This window comes from Triticum aestivum, chromosome 6A (genome assembly GCF_018294505.1).
Source record: "Triticum aestivum cultivar Chinese Spring chromosome 6A, IWGSC CS RefSeq v2.1, whole genome shotgun sequence".
NCBI classification, from domain to species: domain Eukaryota; kingdom Viridiplantae; phylum Streptophyta; class Magnoliopsida; order Poales; family Poaceae; genus Triticum; species Triticum aestivum.
The window spans coordinates 467,616,869-467,635,511 of record NC_057809.1 but is presented as its reverse complement, the minus strand read 5'-3'; the positions used below and the strand labels follow the sequence as shown (position 1 = coordinate 467,635,511).

Sequence of the window (18,643 nt, the reverse complement as noted above, 5' to 3'; positions counted from 1 at the left end):
CCAAGGAAGAGAACTCTTGAACGAACCACCGTAAGAATTGAAAACGAACGAAGTAAAGGGGTGAATCACCGGTAAGAATTAGCAAATGAACGAAGAAAAGATAAAGAAACACCCGAAAGAATTATAAAAAGAACGAAGATACTTGAGAGAATTTAGATGCAAGTGAACAAAGAGATCACGAGCTGATTAGAGGATACTTGAATGATGCACCGGTAAGATTTAGAGAACGAGAGCTGAAAGCTGGAAATGAATAATTCTGAGATTATGGGCTCCGGAGAAACAAACTGAATGACTCCTGAATTGCTCCGGATGGGTGAAAATAATTCTGACAATCGAAAACAATTATGAGAGGATGGCATGAAGCTAGACCCACGAATCTTGAAGAAAATGGAGTAAGATATGGAGGAAAATTCTTCTTCGGTCTTCAAGTGTTGAGAATGACGACGAGAAACACCACCAAGAATTATTGAGGCACTCCGGAATTAAAATTGGAAAGGTTGAACCAATGATGAAAAGAATTGAAAGATCTTGGAGAGACACATATGACTGATGACAAAACATTCTTACGTCAAACTTGGAAAGAATTTGAGAATACCTCCGGTGAAAATTAGAAGAGTCAGGTAAGATCCTGGGAAAACACCTGTGGGTTAGGGCCCACTCAAAAGATATACCATTGAACAATTTTGAAAAGAGATTGCACCGGTTGATTCAAATGGCTTGAATGGGATAACAACCTCGAAATAGGTTGAACGGATCTTGAATGACAAGACGAGCCTTTCGAGATATCTTCAGCACTCCGGAATAATTGAATAGCGAGAAATGAATGAATATGATGAGCACCGGCATGAGTAGGTATTTGAAACGAGGAAATGATATGATCAACACCAAAAGCTTGAATTGGTTCTACCGGAGAAGAAAAAAACAAATAATGATGAACTTGAGGCTCCGTTAGTATCTTCATGAGAATCACCGGATAAGAACATTGAAGGAAAAGAATGGAGAGACTTCACATCAATAAGATGGATACTTGATCAAGAAATCTGAATCCTTCAAGAAAAACAAGGGTGGGAGGGTGGGAAAACACAGTTGAGAATGAAACGAACACCGATATGAATGCTTGAGTTGATCTTGCGGATGATGAAATGATCGGATCCACTTGAAGGGAAACGCGCCGGTTGAAAAGGATTGACATGACAATCTCGATTATCATGAAGGATTAGTATTCACATCGGAGTATGAGAACACCGTTTAGGAAAGGTATGGAATCAACACTTGACTTCGAAGCAACTCGAATATCACAACTCAAAAACAAAACAAAGGATTGGCTTGCAAAATAAGCCGGAACAAACATATGATAGAGATTTCGTCCGAAGTTTTCGTGGTGGGGCCTACACGGGCTTGATCGTACAACACCATCATGTACAAGGCAGTGCACATGACATACGAAGCGTCCCCGAGTCAGCATAGCCAAGGACTCTTTAACACACAACGAGACCACTGTAAAACCAACCGTGGATAGGCGGACCACTAGACGTCGAACCCCAACTTCATATCACACATCTGTCGGAAAGATATCCTAGGAGCTACTTGAATTCCCACTTATAAACTCCTGAAACTTTCCGGTTATGCAATCAGGTGTTGGGGATACAGGGGAAGCATAATATCTCACCCAAAACTAGCAAATCCTACGTCCAGCTATATCCATCCTTCAACACATAACCAAGAAACCTTCGGAAATCATTTACCTCAACCTTCGAAAAGCACCCGTTATACGAGTTATGGCAATACTCCCGAACTCCCGCCCCAGTACTGGGTGGCGTCGAGGTTATCTCACCAACAACTGCATAAAAGAGATTTTCGATGTCGGCGAAACTCAGGTATTCCAGAACTGCAACGATAAAATTGTGACGACAACACCTCGGAGCTCAACTCCCCGGGACACTGCCACAACCCCTAAATGTCAGGAGGCACCAAGAACAATGTTCTTGTCACAAAATCATTGGAACGATTCCAAGATACCCGCGTGATCCTAAAAAAAATTAGTGAAATTTGAGAACAGAATAGTCAAAACTCTACGTCAGGATGCCTCACCAGAGCGACGAAGGGACTAAGGAGTAAAAAGAGGTCCTACTCTCCGATATATATAATCCTAAATGACTCAAAACAATTTTCTAGACTCAACAACGCCAGCGATTCGATCAAGCAGGGGGCTCCTAAAGTCGGGGAAGGCTCTGATTACCAACTTGTAACGCCCTCGATGCGGCTATATCCCCCACGTGTCGAAGCATGACTTAGAGGCATAACCGCATTGAAAGCAATGTCGCAAGTGAGGTAATCTTCACACAACCCATGTAATACATAAGGGAAAAGAGATACATAGTTGGCTTACAATCGCCACTTCACACAATTACATGAATAAAGCATTACATACATCCAGATACACTCAAGGTCCGACTACGGAACCAAAATAAAAGAAGACTACCCCAAAAGCTACACAGATCCCCGATCGACCCCAACTGGGCTCCACTACTGATCAACTAGAATGAAACAACACAAATGACAAGATCTTCATTGAGATCCTCCTTGAGCTTGGTTGCGTCATCTGCACGGTATCCTCGGCACCTGCAATCTGGTTTTGGAAGTATCTGTGAGTCATGGGGACTCAGAAATCTCACACCCTCGCGATCAAGACTATTTAAGCTTATGGGTAAGGTAAAGGTCTGAGGTGGAGCTGCAGCAAGCGACTAGCATATATGGTGGCTAAACTTACGCAAATGAGAGCGAGAAGAGAAGGCAAAGCACGGTCGAGAAACTATGATCAAGAAGTGATCCAAGTCTACTTACGTTCAAACATAACTCCAACATCGTGTTCACTTCCCAGACTCCGCCGAGAAGAGACCATCATGGCTACACACGCGGTTGATGTATTTTAATTAAGATAAACTTCAGGTTTTCTACAACCAAACATTAACAAATTCCCATCTGCCCATAACCGCGGGCAGGGCTTTCGAAAGTTCAAAACCCTGCAGGGGTGTCCCAACTTAGCCCATCACAAGCTCTCACGGTCAACGAAAGATATTCCTTCTCCCAAGACAGTCCGATCAGACTCGGCATCCCGGTTACAAGACATCCTCGACAATGGTAAAACAAGACCAGCAAAGCCACCCGAATGTGCCGACAAATCCCGATAGGAGCTGCACATATCTCGTTCTCAGGGCACACTGGATTGTCCAAGGTTCCGGTAGGCCAGCCCAGAGTTGCCCCTGGTGGCCACCGGCTGCTGACAGGTTGGACCAACACTCAGAGGAGCACTGGCCCGGGGGTTTAAATAAAGATAACCCTTGGGCAGGCCTACCCAAGGGAAAGAAAAGGCTAGGTGGCAAATGGTAAAACCAATGTTGGGCCTTGTTGGAGGAGTTTTATTCAAGGCGAACTGTCAAGGGGTTCCCATTATAACCCAACCATGTAAGGAACGCAAAATCTGGGAACATAACACCGATATGACGGAAACTAGGGTGGCAAGAGTGGAACAAAACACCAGGCAAAAGGCCGAGCGTTCCACCCTTTACCAAGTATATAGATGCATTAATTAAATAAGAGATATTGTGATATCCCAACAAAAATATCCATGTTCCAACAAGGAACAAACTCCAATCTTCACCTGCAACTAACAACACTATAAGAGGGGCTGAGCAAAGCGGTAACATAGCGAAACAACGGTTTGCTAGGACAAGGTGGTTAGAGGCTTGGCTTAACAATATGAGAGGCATGATAAGCAAGTGGTAGGTATCGCAGCATAGACATAAAAAAAGAGCGAGCATCTAGCAAGCAAAGATAGAAGTGATTTCAAGGATATGGTCATCTTGCCTGAAATCCCGCAAGGAAGAAGAACGAGTCCATGAAGAAGACAAATGGACGTAGTCGAATGGGTCCTCACAAACGCGACGTTATTGGAACCAACCTGAAGAAGCAACACCAGAAAGAAGCACACAACATAGTAAACAGCCAACACATGAACATGGCATGATGCAAAGTGATTCCACCATGATAAACTAGACATTTTTCCACCCCATTTCCATATAAAGTTTATTAAAATCGGAGCTACGGTTATTTAGTTATGAATTAAATCATTTTTAACATGGCATAGGAGCAAATTTAATCAAACAATATTTTAAACATTTTAAACATAGATGAAATTTGCATATTATTAAAGTAGATGAAATTCTAAGCAAGTTTCATATTAAGTTTGTTTTAATCCGATGCACGGTTGGAGAGTTATAAAATGCATGATGTTTAGGGGCTATACTGTAAAACTGGCAAAACTCTGGATAATAGACAAAATCGTCTAGAGGAAAAAAGACATGACATGGGCCAAAACTGCTGGTCCAGATGCACAGGAGGCTGGAGGGAGGGCCTGCTCACCCACGGGCTTGGCCCGTTCGGTGGTGCGGTTAGGATCTATCAGCGGCTGGGCTAGGCCTTGCTCACGCGGCCCACGATGACACTGGAGGCGGGCCTTGATCGCGGGGTCAACGCGCGCGGTCTTCTCGTTCGCTCGATCTGGAGCAGGGAACTGAAGCTAACGACGCCGGCAAACTCCGGCGATGAGGGAGGGCGCTGGGAGGCAACTGGGGCCAGAGACGAAGCGGGAATAGATGGATCCGGTCCCGCGCGACCGAATCCGGGCGATGCAGCAGTGGACGGAGCTCCGGCGACAGATGAGAAGGATCCGAGGCGGCGGCGGTCATGGCTTCGAGCTCCCGGGTTCCTGCAGGAGAGAGGGAGATGGTGAACAGGCGAGGGCGAGACGAAAGGGAAGGAGAGGGGCATCGAGGCAGGCCTGCACGTGGAGTCCGGCGAGTCGGCGGAGTCCGACGCGGTGAACCTGCTGGACGGAGAGGTGGCCGCGGCCTCCGGCGACCCTGGTCTCCGGCGAGCGACGGGGCGACGCGGGGATTAGCGGGGTGCAGGCGTCTGGGAGCAGAGGAGGGGCTCGGGCAGAGAGGTGGCTGGGGATCGAGCGTCCTGCTCGATCTGTACGACGACGAATCGAAGGGAGGAGGTGGAGGCTTTTGGATCGGGGAAGATGGAGGCTTCGGCTTTCGCAGTGGTTGGGTGGCGACGCAAATCGAGGGAGATGGACGGAGTGAGGTGATTGGCCTGGCGCTGAAATTGAGGAGAAAGTGGGCGGCGGCGTTAGGGTAGGATCCCTAGAAATTAGGGTTGTCCAAAATGGACTAGGGATAGGCCCTGTTTGAATCATGGGGTTAGAGCTAGTTTGGGTTAGTTGGAGTCTTAAATAATCCAAAAGTATCCAAACAGAGAGAGTTAGAGTGGGTTAGTTCCATCTAACCCAACTATCCCGGTGGAGAGATGCTTATTTGGGTTAGAGTGGGTTAGAAAATAACTCTAACTCTAACTATGTTAGAGTATCCAAACAGGGCCTATATATATATATGGAAAAAAAGGGGGAGTTGGATCATCCGATCAAAATCCGACGGTTGAGAATAGATAGGCTAGGAAAATCTAAATAAGAAACGGAGACATTTTGTAGATGTTTGGGGATGATCTGGACCCAACGGTGACAACTGTCCGGGTCGGGTCCGGGGAAGTTTCGGACACGCACGCGAGGGGTTGGTTGGAACTTGTGGGCTGTGCAGAAGGGCTCGAGCTGAGAGAAGAGAAGAGAGAGAGGCCCGCGACTGTTTCTGAAGACTGAAAACGTCCGACGTTAGACCTGCTATAATGCCGCTATAGTTTAACGGTTAGGCTATCAAACGAACTCCGAATGCGATGAAACTTGACAGGTGGTCTATCTACACTATAATAAGACCACACGCCATCTTTCGACCCAATCCAAGAACATTTTCCGGCCACTTATAAAATACTATTTCGGACAAGCCGTGGGCGCGTGCAAGTATGGTCGGGCTTAGAACGAACAACGGAAAGAACGAGGAGACCGGAACGGATGCAAGTTTTGAAAACGTGATGATGCAATGCACATGATGACATGACAAGATGCAACACGCAAGCGAATGACAAGACAACAACAGCGAATAACTGGAAGACGCCTGGCATATCGGTCTCGGGGCGTCACACACGCTAGTGAGCAAGGGGCACAGTGGTGGTTCCCCGTCGACTTCTAGCTCCGAAGAAGCGGCTCCAACGGTATGGAGCATGTTGCAGTGTGACTGGCGCCGGTGTGGAGTAGCAGCGGCCAGTTCCACGTTGAGACATGAGCATCCACCCGACGGCCGTGACGGTGGTTTAAGGTGGGAAGGCATCCCACCAATCTGCTAGTGTCGTTTGGCACTGGCGTGGAGTCCTGACGAAGGCGACTATCTAATGATCTATCATCAAGATGCTGATTGGAACACCGCTTCATTTCCGGGGTGAAAACTCTTGTCCTGACCATAATTGATCGGGCTCAGCAGCGACGAGTGTATATCTTCTTGAAGGCGCTGCTACGAAAGAACTCGACTTAATCGTAGGTGTTAATTTCATATTTTCTAATGGCTCAGCCATGATTGCCTTCGTTTTGTACTCTGCTGAATAATTAATAAAAATGGTTGTATGCATCGCATTGATGCAAAGGCAGGAGGTTTTAACCTCCTTTTTGAAGAAAAAAGTAAGACTTAGTGAAAGATTTTGGTGTAAACACGTGCCTTTTGTTCTTGAGTACTGAGGCCATAATATTGAGCGTCAAATCATAAATACGATGAAAAGTATGATATCGAATGGGAAACTAAGTCGGGAGTGATCAGAATATAGTTGTGTTTGGTGTTGTGGTAGAATTTTAGGATGGTCCTAATTATTATGAATCCATTTTGCGTTATGCGATGACTGTTAAAATGGACTTTTCTCTTTATACAAATAAGTAAATAAGGAAATAATTATGTTGTATTAATAAAGCATGGTGCTAAACTTTGAAATATCATACCTACCGGTGAAATTTTCATTCACTTTTACTACATGACACATGCTTGCCATATAGCTAGTCAACATGGGTACTAAACAGACGTGCCATTTTCTTATACAAGGCCACAAATTCAGATTACAAGTATCAAGGTAAAATTTAACGACTGTTTTACATGTCAACTTTTTTTTTGTTAACCGGTATCCTTAATACGCCACATGCTTGTAGTTGAAGAGGTTATTATTATCCCATTAATTTTTATTGAACCAAACCAAAAGCTTTGTCTGTTCCATTAATTAAAAAATTGGTTACCCGGTTAATTGTAAAAATCGGGTGAAAATTTATACATTTATGGTCAACCTCACCCTCGTTGACACCGAATTAAAATCGACAAAAGCATACCAACCTCATAAACACAATGAACGGAAACCTATTTCATCGAAACTAGCTCTCACCGCGGCCAGACAGAAGAAGACGAGACTGCAATGGGAGGAGCAGACTTGAAATCTTGTGCAGAGGTGACAAAGCAAACACTCCACAAGGCCAATACCATACATGTTAAGTCTCCTAACCTCTTCGGAACATTGAGCATAGTTCTTCGACACCACCTTCCAGGGTCATTGCCCCAGCATACCTCTGCTCGCCACCGAGTTGCAGCGACGCACAACACAACTGCTTGCAGCAAGCTACACAAGGAAGACGGACGGGAACGTTTGGTTCCTGGGTACATATGTACCCTATATGAAGAAAAAAATTAGTAATTCAATAAAAAGTCAAAAATTTCTAAAAATATTTTTGAAAAAAAACTTGACCTTCCATTGTACTAGTAAGAAAAGTTCCAACAAAATAAAATTCCTCTTTGACTTCTTTTCAAAAAAGACAAATTTTCAGTCAAAAAAGCATGAACAGTGACCTATAATAGCAAATATTTTTTGTCTTTTTCGCTGTGAAGTCAACGTAGTTTCTTTTTTTGTGAAAATTCATATACTAGTGCGCAAGTAAGTCAAGTTTACTCTAAAAATAGTTTCTTAACTATTTTGACTTTTTGTTTAATCATTAAAAAAATTCTCCATATAAGATACATATGTACCCAGGAACCATTGGGTATTTCCCCAAGGAAGACGCCCTACAGACCCTGACCGTCTCACCAACACATCCGTGGTGGTCATCTCAACATATAGTCTGACCACCCCTCCAAGGCGCATCAACCGAGCCGAGAACCCCACCGCACTAGCAGCAAATGATTTGTCAAGCAAGCCATTGTCAAGACACCGCCGGCCTCATAGAGTTGCTACCTGCAATGGTTCCCAAGGCCGCCGCCTCGTCACACAAAACATCACCAACCCAGGGCCACTGCTCGACATCCAACCCTCTCAATGAGAGGGGGCTTCACTGCTTTCGTAACCTCGAATTGATAGGTGATTGTGCTGGCGAATGTGTAGTTCAGTTGTTAAAACCAAAGGAAGGATTACAGTGTGGAAATATACCTTTCTTGAACATAAGGACATTATTATTGATCGAGTGTTTGAGACTTCGAGACCGAGGAAGTAGATTGTGCTCCCTCTGTAAACTTTTATAAGATGTTTTAGGTCACTATAAAAGTTTAGAGGGGGTATTTCGTATTTCCTTCACTTCTTTTCTTTTTTGAGAGGTTTGGATTTCACATTTCGGGATACAGTACACACCGTGAACAAAACGGTGAAATGTCTAGCTAAAACGACTTGCCACCCCAAGATGACAGGCCTGGCATGGCGCGAAGCAAAAGCGCAAATTAATTGGAAAAATGAAACGCTAGTGTACATGCCCATGTCTACGGGTGTTCTCTTCTGGCCAGGCATGGCCCGCGCGTCACAACGGAGCGGCTAGGTCCAGCACTGCTCCACCCACAGCAGCGGCTCATGCAGCGCGGCCTCGCCGCCGTCGTACTCGTCGGCGGCCGTCGCCCAGGTAGGCGAGCACCAGAGGCCGTCCCTCAGGTCCAGCAGAAGGTCGGGCAGGTCGAACAGAGCGTTCTCCTCGCCGCAGCCGGCCGTACCGGAGCTCGCGGCCGATGTCTCGGTCGACGTCGTCGGCGTCTCCGTGGTCTCGGCGACGGAGGAGGGAGGCTCGCATTGGGCGGCGGCCAGGGCGGCCGCGGCCTGGATGTCGGCGGGGGAGGTGGACGCCGGGCGTGGGAGCGCGTCGGCGAGGTGCGGGAAGTTGAGGTGCGCGCGGTGGCCCTTGATGGCGACCGCGGCGACGTCGTGCGCGCGCGCGGCCATCTCCGCGGTCGGGAAGGTGCCGAGCCAGATGCGCGACTTCTTGCGCGGCTCTCGGATCTCCGACACCCACTTGCCCCAGCTCCGGCGCCGCACGCCGCGGTACGACGGGTGCCTTCCGGCCGTGCGCTCGTCCGCGGCGGCGGCGCAGCTGCTGCTCTCCTCACCCCGGGAGGCGCCGTCGGCAGACTCCGCCTCTTGGCTGCCGGTGGCTGGAGCAGCAGGAGAGGTGGCGGTCTGTCTCTTGCGCTTCAGATGCTTGGGCTCACCCTTGGAAACGTCCTGTGCGCCATTGATGACAGCCGAGTCGGATGAGTAGGAGGAGGAAGAGGAGGTGGCGGGTGCATGGATCGTGTCAGACTCCATGGCTCTACTCCTCTCTACAAGCACCAGACAAGGCTCAAGGCTGGGGAGGGAAGGTGGTGCGCGCGACTATAAATAGTGGATTTCTTATGGAGGCCTACGTTTTATTTTTTCTCTAAACAAAAGATATCGTCACCATGCGGAGCTAAAAAAGAAATAAAGCTGATGGTGTTGTTAGGATCTCCGGAATTAACAAATCCGCGCGAAATTCTGCAGCCAGTTAGATATTTGCAAGCTGGTGAGACCACCAACACATGGATGGCTTGCATTGGTATAACGCTATAGTAGACATAACCATACAGCGACCGTCCAAATGCCACCAGGCCAATTCAGAACTCCAGTTGTATAGGAAGCATAATATGCAGTCCGGCCAAACGATAATTTTCTTCTTCTAGTTGTTGTTGTTTTATTTTACAACATAAGATACACACGGCCACGCGAGTTTGGAAGAGGCAGCTGTCGTGCTCAGAGACGAGGACTACACCTCAACAACTAGCCGTTAAGTAGATGTCATCGAGAGCAAGACTCCTTCAATCAATCGGGCTGCTTAGTTCAACACCTTCCTGCAGGGAGGTGGTGGTTACTGTTCCGTGTGCCCACTTGCGCGGGACTGAGCTGCTTGCCGGTACAACTCAAGGATTTCGGGAACAACGATATGCGAACGGCAATGCCGCACCGGCCGTGGTGACTGGTGAGCAAGACCCGGAAGCAACAGCCAGGAACGGTGGTGCGTCCTGCGCCTGGCAGTTTCCACAAAGTCTTCGCTTTACTATTGGTGCCCAGATGCCATCGAGCCATTAACAAGAGTAAATTCCATTAACACGTTCCAGTCATACAACGATCCTGACTGACAGATCTGATACAAATAGGAAGGCCTCAAGTTGCTGAGCAGCACAAAGATTAAATAATAATGCTATATGATGATTTCGTCATGGAAAATGCAACAGCACACACACGACCAATTCACCCAACCAAGTCTGAAATATCAAGGTCTCGGCTCCAAAATAATACTGCTGGTACACGACAGAGTAGGCAATAGGCCAACAAAAGGATGAATGATACTTTATGGCTAACTACCTCATAATCTTAAGACGCCAAGAATAATAATACCGCGCATCAGATCAGCTACTTTAATCAAACGAGAAAGGAACAATAGAATGCAGTCGATTACTGCGGACTGTGCGCCCTTAACACCGTTGCCGGCGCCTCCTTACTGCTGGGCGCACTGCACACCCCTTGGTGCACCGCCTTCGTCATCGTCTTCCTCGTCATATGCTTCTTGCCGCCTCTGATGCTGCCTGCGCCTCATCTCCTCTTCGATGTTCACGTCGTGCATGGTGGTCTCCTCGCACTGGTCCACGTCCATGTCCGACGACTGGCTCCCTGGCCTAGGCGGCAGGATCTTCTCAAGTGACTTGCATTGGCTAGGGGTCAGTACTCCGGGCTCAGGGAACTCCACGCTGAACTCGACAAACAGGCGACCCTTCATGAAAGGCCGGCCGTGCTGGGGCATGCCCTCATCATTTATGGCCTTGTGCTGGCCTATTTTTTTGAAACAAAAGATCACATCAGTAATAAGTTCTAAAAAGGGGGGAAATTTTATCGACAGGATAGAGGAACTGGAAGGCAGATATCAACAAAGGGGCAAGGAAAAACAGATCCACAAGAAGAAATTGATGTACCAGGCTTGATGATCTCCCCAGGATTGGATTTGATCAGAAGCTGCCGACCATCAAGATGGGTCAGAACAAACTGAAAGCCACAGAGAGCCTCAGTCAGAGAGATCGTGTGCTCAACAAATAGGTCATCCGACTTCCTCTTGAATTTTGGGTGCTCTTTAAGTTGCAAGACAAAAACAATGTCTCCTGTCACTGTATCAGGCTGCAAAAGCATGAATCAGCATCGTTAGAAGGATACTCCTAGATATTGTGTGCATGCAAGTGTTGAGTGCTTCAACAGATGCAGACATGTGTGCATTTGACGCTTGTGTGTGTAAAAGAGACTCACAGCTTCATCAGCTTCACCCTGGAATACAATCTTTTGGCCATGTTGCATTCCCTTCTCCACATGAACCTCCAAGACCTTCTTCTCCTGGGATACTTTGTTCCCTCTGCAGCTTGGGCATCTATCCTTGTCATTTATCATCTCGCCTGGACAGATGAAGAATTACAAAACTACTAAGGAAACAGATACAATCATTAAATAAAGAAGATAGAACAGAATCATACCTGATCCTCTGCATTCAGGGCAAACAGTATTCATCTGTTGGATCATGCCAGGTCCGATCTGTCTTGTTATCATCCTCATTCCTGCACCACGACAACCACTGCAAGTAGCCGTTGCCCCGCTCTTGGATCCCTTTCTGAATGTACAACATGATACAGTGAGATCCCTACGACTAATACAGGCATGGAAAAATAATCTTGTACAGAACAACAGCTGCAGTACAAGTACAAGTTGCAAGCTACATTGACAAGAGTAAAAATAAACAACATCAGAATCAGAAGCAAACAAATCTGCATCGATCCAAGGGGCTAAATCAAAGCTTGCACCCTCACTCATGCAAAGATGCAATGCAGCAGTAGTTGTTACATGGCTATTTGTTTCAACACACTCCACTTCCACTCCATCAACTAACTAGTACTCCCTCTGTGCGGAATTACTTGTCGCTCAAACAGATGTATCTAGCACTGAAATACATCTAGATACATCCATTTTAGCGACAACTAATTCCAGATGGAGGTAGTATATTTTTTAGGGAATAGTCAATTTCAGAATTATATACAGATATGCCATGAATAAAATCAAGTCACGTCATCACATTTCTTCTTTCCACCGCTGACTACTAACTGGGAAGTGTGCGCATATCAAGGACAGGCAATTAGCTACCCCTTAAGAGCAAAAGAATAGAATACGGGAACCAATTAACAGCCACTGAGAACAATAAGAGAATTTGAGTGGAAGACAAACAAAAAAAATACATAATCCAACAACAACTAACATCTTTCAGCAACCAGACCTGGTCAAAAGCATGTTTTACAGTGATTTTTTATCACCAAAAATGGACAACGATCCACCCTTCAATAAGAAAAGACTCTTTTGTTTGTAAGAAAGGATGAGAGAGAGATGGATTAGAAAAAATATCCCCCTTTTTTCTTTATCTTTTATTTCTATAGATCAGACATTTTATTTTATGGAAGAAAAACAAAAGGATTTAGTTCATATTCACGAAGCCCTAAATTTTTGGGCCGAGCTGGATTTGAACCAGCGTAGACATTGTACATACAACAAAAACATGTGAATATAAACAGGACAAGGTTCAACTTCTCGGCTGATGAAATAAAAAGCAATACTACCAGGCAATACATGAACTACATTACTTTTGTTATTACATATAAAAAACTGATAGCTTGCATATTAATATCATGATGATTTAGCTCTAGAAATATTGCAAAACCAAGTTTTCTGAAACATAGGATCTCTTTCACCACAATATTTCAGGAGGACAGAAAGAGAGCAAGTTTGGGCTGTTCTACAGAAGCACCCATCATGGTTTTATATTAGACAGAGCAGAACTGTGTCACAAAGTCAGAGGTAATGATATTAACACCAGATAACCATGTATACTTTGTCAGAATTCCTTCCTTAAGAAAGTAGTACTGCATATGCTCCAAATTTGAGCACAATAACAGAAGAAAGACAGATTACCAACTAAGAACTTACAAAAACTTACCCCTTGCATTTTCCACAAAGAACATTCCGTGATAAAGATAGCTTCTTGGTAGCACCATTGTACAAGTCTTCTAACGAAACCTTCATGGTATGCACCACATCTTCACCACGCTTTTGTCTGCGTCCTCTCGAGCTACCCCCTTTTATCCATAAAATCACATGTAAGTGCATATGTATTTAATTATTAGAAAGTGAGTGCATGACTATTTAACTCGCTCAAAGCAGGATAATGGAACAAAGCACAAAGAATTTCATATCATAAAACTACTACCTCCAAAGCCGCCGCCGCCACCCCCAAATAGCTGTTCGAATATGTCAAAGGGGCTATGCATATCAGCGCCGCCGCTGCCTCCCATCCCTTCTTTGATTGCATCTTCTCCATATTGGTCATAAATCTCCCTCTTTTCAGGGTCATTGAGAACATCATAAGCTTGTGCCAATTCTTTAAACTGCGCAAGATACAAAGAAGCGTCAACAAACACCAATCTAACAATAGCAAAAGTAGGCACATACAAAAGCGCTTGCCAACACACCTTCTCAGGGTCTCCGCCCTTATCAGGATGGTTTTTTATAGCAGCTTTCCGGTAAGCTTTCTTCAACTCATCCGGGGTTGCTGTCTTGGATACACCAAGCACCTCGTAGTACTTGGTGTTGTTGCTGGTCTTCCTTGGCATGCGTCCAAACATGGCTGGTAAATGGGCTTCCTGGGAGATAACAGCTTAAATGAGATCTCCAAGAGATAAAAGCACTAAAGTCCAACATTTTTGCCAAAAGAAACATATATACAAGACTTGCAACTCTAAACATCGGTTGGCAAGTGACTAAAGAAAGGCAGCACATTTAAGGAAGTATAATGACAACAGGAATATGTTCTATTCCACAAACTACTAAACAATCAATCCTCTTTCTATGAAATCGTGACATGTATACTGGCGGGCTTTCTTGCCTAAACTAGTTCTCATAAAGGAAAGCATTGAGCAGTCAAGTTCAAAGGCATCCTGTTAAATTAGAGAGTATAGTACATATAAGGACGGTATACGAAGGCATCAGGATACTAAGTCATGGCAAATCAAGTTAAACCACTCCTCCATCTATCTTATCCGCACAGCCACGAATCTAACCACCCCGCCACAGAAATCGTTCGCCGCTCCTCGGATCCGCCGGGCCAGGCAAGATCCGAAAGCCAACGAACGCACAGATCGAGCAGGAATCGGCTAATTTTCTCTTGAAGATAACACGTCCGCGATCTGCCCGGGCGCTGAGACGGAGAAAACCACGAAAGATTGGAGGTTTCGTGGCGGATCGTTACCTGGCCGGCGGCGCCTAGGGTTTGGAGGGGCCGGCGGGGGAGGAAGGCGAAGAGAGGAAATCGTAGACGGCTCGAGCCAGAGACGCAGGGAGAGAGGGGGCGGCCGCGACCGCGGTTGTTTGGCTTTAATACGGTCCGGCTATGCGCCTCCTGCACGAATTGGTGGTGTGAATAGGCCGTGTGGAACGGAGACCACCGGAATCGGGTGTGGTTCGGCCGCTTCGGTTGTTTAGGCGTGTCAGCGTGTGACGTTCTCTATCCCTACCATCTGTTTAATTCTATTTTTTTTTTGAAAAAGTCCAAAACAAACCCTGTTTTTTAATGAAAACTAAGTCGAACCCTGAAGATTAAACCCCTGAAATCAGCACACCAAACTCTTGGTTCCCGATCTATTTTAAATAAACTTTAAGTCGTTCCCAAATAAGAATTGTTGACATGGCAGCTCAATCCGGAATCGTTAGCTGCCGCCGGACACTACTAGCCAGCCTACCAGGCGCGGAGCGTGTTTTATTTCCGTGATACTCCTGGTGTTGTTGAACTAGTCCCGCTAGCCACTCTACCTAATTATACTCTCTTTTACCCCGCCAAAAAAGAAACCCGCGGCGTCGAGATTTGAAGACATTTCTAAAAATCAAAATATTTTCTTGAAAAGTATCAAAAAAATGAAATCCGAACATTTTTTGGAATTTTTCAAATTACAAACTTTTTAAATAAACACAAACAAAATTTGAAAACACAGACCATATTTTAAATCCCCAAAAAAATTTTCTAAAGTGAGAACACTTTCTGAAAAACAAACAATTTTGAAACCTGACCAAAAAGTTAGAAAGCATTCGCACGTTAAAATTTTGTTCCCATTTTTACAAAATATGTTTTATGTTTCAAAAAAACTTGTTTTGAAAAATTCTTCAAACTTTAAAAAAACTGTTCAGGTTTCAAAAAATGTTCGTGTTTTCAAACTTTGTTTGTTTTATTCAGTAAGTGTTAGCACTTTAAAAAATTGTTTGGGGATTTTGAAAATGGTTCATGTTTTCAAATTTTCTTTCTATTTTTCAAAAAAATGTTTGTAATTCCTAAAATTGTTCACATTTTTACAAAAACAATGTTTGGAATTAATTGTTTTTCTTTTAGGAATATTTGTATCTAGAAATTGTTGAAAATTTTCAAGAAAATAACATGTTTTCAAATCTTGACGTTGTGGTGTGTGGTTATGTAATTTTCCGCTTCTCATTTATCACCAAAAGACATCAGTTACACTGGCTGGCAAGATGAGTTCAAAAGCACCATATCCCAAGTTCAATCCCTGTTAGTCTTAGATGGTTAAGGTTTTCTAACCATGGACATGAGTTGTCATTTGAGGACGGGATCACATCATTAGGAGAATGATGTGATGGACATGACCCATCCGTTAGCTTAGCATAATGATTGTTCAGTTTTATTGCTATTGCTTTCTTCATGTCAAATACATATTCCTTCGACTATGAGATTATGCAACTCCCGGATACCGGAGGAATGCCTTGTGTGTAATCAAACGTCACAACGTAACTGGGTGATTATAAAGATGCTCTACAGATATCTCGAAGGTGTTTGTTGAGTTGGCATAGATCGAGATTAGGATTTGTCACTCCGAGTATCGGAGAGGTATCTCTAGGCCCTCTCAGTAATACACATCATAAGCTTGCAAGCAAACGACTAAGGATTTGGTCACGAGGTGATGTATTACGGAACGAGTAAAGAGACTTGCCGGTAACGAGATTGAACTAAGTTCACCGACGATCGAATCTCGGGCAAGTAACATACCGATAGACAAAGGGAATAATGTTTGTTGCCATAACAGTTCGACCGAGAAAGATCTTCATAGAATTGTAGGAGCCAATATGAGCATCCAAGTTCCGCTATTGGTTATTGACCGGAGATGTGTCTCGGTCATGTCTACATAGTTCTCGAACCCATAGGGTCCGCACTATTAACGTTCGATGACGATATTGTATTATATGAGTTATGTGATTTGGTGACCGAATATTGTTTGGAGTCCCGGATGAGATCACGTACAGGACGAGGAGTGTCAAAATGGTCGAGAGGTAAAGATTGATATATAGGATGATAGTATTCGGACACCGGAAGTGTTCCGGAGTGTATCAGGTATTTATCGGAGTACCGGAGGGGTTACCGGAACCCCTGAGGGAATATATGGGCCATGAGAGGGGAGCACACTGTTGGGGAACGTAGTAATTTCAAAAAAATTCCTACGCACACGCAAGATCATGGTGATGCATAGCAACGAGAGGGGAGAGTGTTGTCTATGTACCCTCGTAGACCGAAGCGGAAACGTTGACGCAACGTAGAGGAAGTAGTCGTACGTCTTCCCGATCCGACCGATCCAAGCACCGTTACTCCGGCACCTCCGAGTTCTTGGCACACGTTCAGCTCGATGACGATCCCCTGGCTCCGATCCAGCAAAGCGTCGGGGAGGAGTTCCGTCAGCACAACGGCGTGGTGACGATCTTGATGTTCTATCGTCGCAGGGCTTCGCCTAAGCACCGCTACAATATGACCGAGGTGGAATATGGTGGAGGGGGGCACCGCACACGGCTAAGGAATGATCACGAGGATCAACTTGTGTTCATGGGGTGCCCCTTGCCTCAGTATATAAAGGATGGAGGAGGAGGAGGCCGGCCAAGGCAATTGGTGCGGCCAGGATGTGGAGTCCTACTAGGACTCCAAGTCCTAGTAGGAGTCCACCAAGAGGGGAGGAAGGGAGAAGGAAGTGGAGGAGAAGGAAAGGTGGCCGGCCCCCTTTTCCCTAGTCCAATTCGGACTAGAGGGGAGGGGGGGCGCAGCAGCCCCTTGGCTCTTTCTCCTCTTCCCACTAAAGCCCATCAAGGCCCATTGCTTCTCCCGTAACTACCCGGTACTCCGAAAAATACCCGAATCACTTGGAACCTTTCCGATGTCCAAATATAGTCATCCAATATATCGATCTTTACGTCTCGACCATTTCGAGACTCCTCGTCATGTCCCCGATCTCATCCGGGACTCCGAACTCCTTCGGTACATCAAAACTCATAAACTCATAATATAACTGTCATCGAAACTTTAAGCGTGCGGACCCTACGGTTCGAGTACAATGTAGACATGACCGAGACACGTCTCCGGTCAATAAACAATAGCGGGACCTGGATGCCCATATTGGCTCCTACATATTCTACGAAGATCTTTATCGGTCAGACCGCATAACAACATACGTTGTTCCTTTTGTCATCAGTATGTTACTTGCCCGAGATTCGATCGTCGGTATCTTAATACCTAGTTCAATCTCGTTACCGGCAAGTCTCTTTACTCGTTCCGTAATACATCATCTCACAACTAACTCATTAGTTGCAATGCTTGCAAGGCTTATGTGATGTGCATTACCGAGAGGGCCCAGAGATACCTCTCCGACAATCGGAGTGACAAATCCTAATCTCGAAATACGCCAACCCAACATGTACCTTTGGAGACACCTGTAGAGCTCCTTTATAATCACCCAGTTACATTGTGATGTTTGGTAGCACACAAAGTGTTCCTCCGGCAAACGGGAGTTGCATAATCTCATAGTCATAGGAACATGTATAAGTCATGAAGAAAGCAATAGCAACATACTAAACGATCGGGTGCTAAGCTAATGGAATGGGTCATGTCAATCACATCATTCTCCTAATGATGTGATCCCGTTAATCAAATAACAACTCTTTTGTTTATGGTTAGGAAACATAACCATCTTCGATTAACGAGCTAGTCAAGTAGAGGCATACTAGTGACACTATGTTTGTTTATGTATTCACACAAGTATTATGTTTCCGGTTAATACAATTCTAGCATGAATAATAAACATTTATCATGATATAAGGAAATAAATAATAACTTTATTATTGCCTCTAGGGCATATTTCCTTCAGTCTCCCACTTGCACTAGAGTCAATAATCTAGTTCACATCGCCATGTGATTTAACAGCAATAGTTCACATCACCATGTGATTAACACCCATAGTTCACATCGATATGTGATCAACACCCAAAGGGTTTA

At 45.1% G+C, this 18,643-nt stretch overlaps 2 protein-coding genes across 3 annotated transcripts; both read right to left on the bottom strand.

Annotated features, from left to right (window-relative positions):
• Nucleotides 1–8,518: 8,518 nt before the first annotated feature.
• On the bottom strand, nucleotides 8,519–9,655 carry LOC123130768 (ethylene-responsive transcription factor ERF038-like). Its single transcript, XM_044550582.1, has one exon. The coding sequence runs from the start codon at nucleotides 9,538–9,540 to the stop codon at nucleotides 8,779–8,781; it is 762 nt and encodes a 253-aa protein (XP_044406517.1). The 5' UTR covers nucleotides 9,541–9,655; the 3' UTR covers nucleotides 8,519–8,778.
• A 782-nt stretch (nucleotides 9,656–10,437) lies between these two features.
• LOC123127949 (chaperone protein dnaJ A6) lies at nucleotides 10,438–14,807 on the bottom strand. 2 transcript variants are annotated; one of them, XM_044547824.1, is made up of 8 exons: nucleotides 14,579–14,807; nucleotides 13,803–13,973; nucleotides 13,538–13,718; nucleotides 13,271–13,409; nucleotides 11,766–11,899; nucleotides 11,545–11,687; nucleotides 11,220–11,418; nucleotides 10,438–11,079 (listed from the first exon to the last, which is right to left on the bottom strand). In XM_044547824.1, exons 2-8 carry the CDS (start codon nucleotides 13,953–13,955, stop codon nucleotides 10,748–10,750), a joined length of 1,281 nt encoding a protein of 426 aa, XP_044403759.1. In that variant the 5' UTR covers nucleotides 13,956–13,973; nucleotides 14,579–14,807; the 3' UTR covers nucleotides 10,438–10,747. The 2 variants fall into 2 exon arrangements, with proteins under 2 accessions (XP_044403759.1, XP_044403760.1); XM_044547825.1 differs by having other exon boundaries at nucleotides 13,541–13,718.
• Nucleotides 14,808–18,643: the final 3,836 nt, after the last annotated feature.

Excerpts from the sequence above, each read along its gene's own strand:
- LOC123127949 (XM_044547824.1), bottom strand. The coding sequence starts at position 13,955 with ATGTTTGGACGCATGCCAAGGAAGACCAGCAACAACACCAAGTACTAC. Across the intron at positions 11,900-13,270 it reads CTTTGTGGAAAATGCAAGGG|AAAGGGATCCAAGAGCGGGG; the intron begins GTAAGTTTTTGT and ends TTGTACATTCAG. Across the intron at positions 11,688-11,765 it reads CCCTGAATGCAGAGGATCAG|GCGAGATGATAAATGACAAG; the intron begins GTATGATTCTGT and ends TCATCTGTCCAG.
- LOC123130768 (XM_044550582.1), bottom strand. The coding sequence starts at position 9,540 with ATGGAGTCTGACACGATCCATGCACCCGCCACCTCCTCTTCCTCCTCC.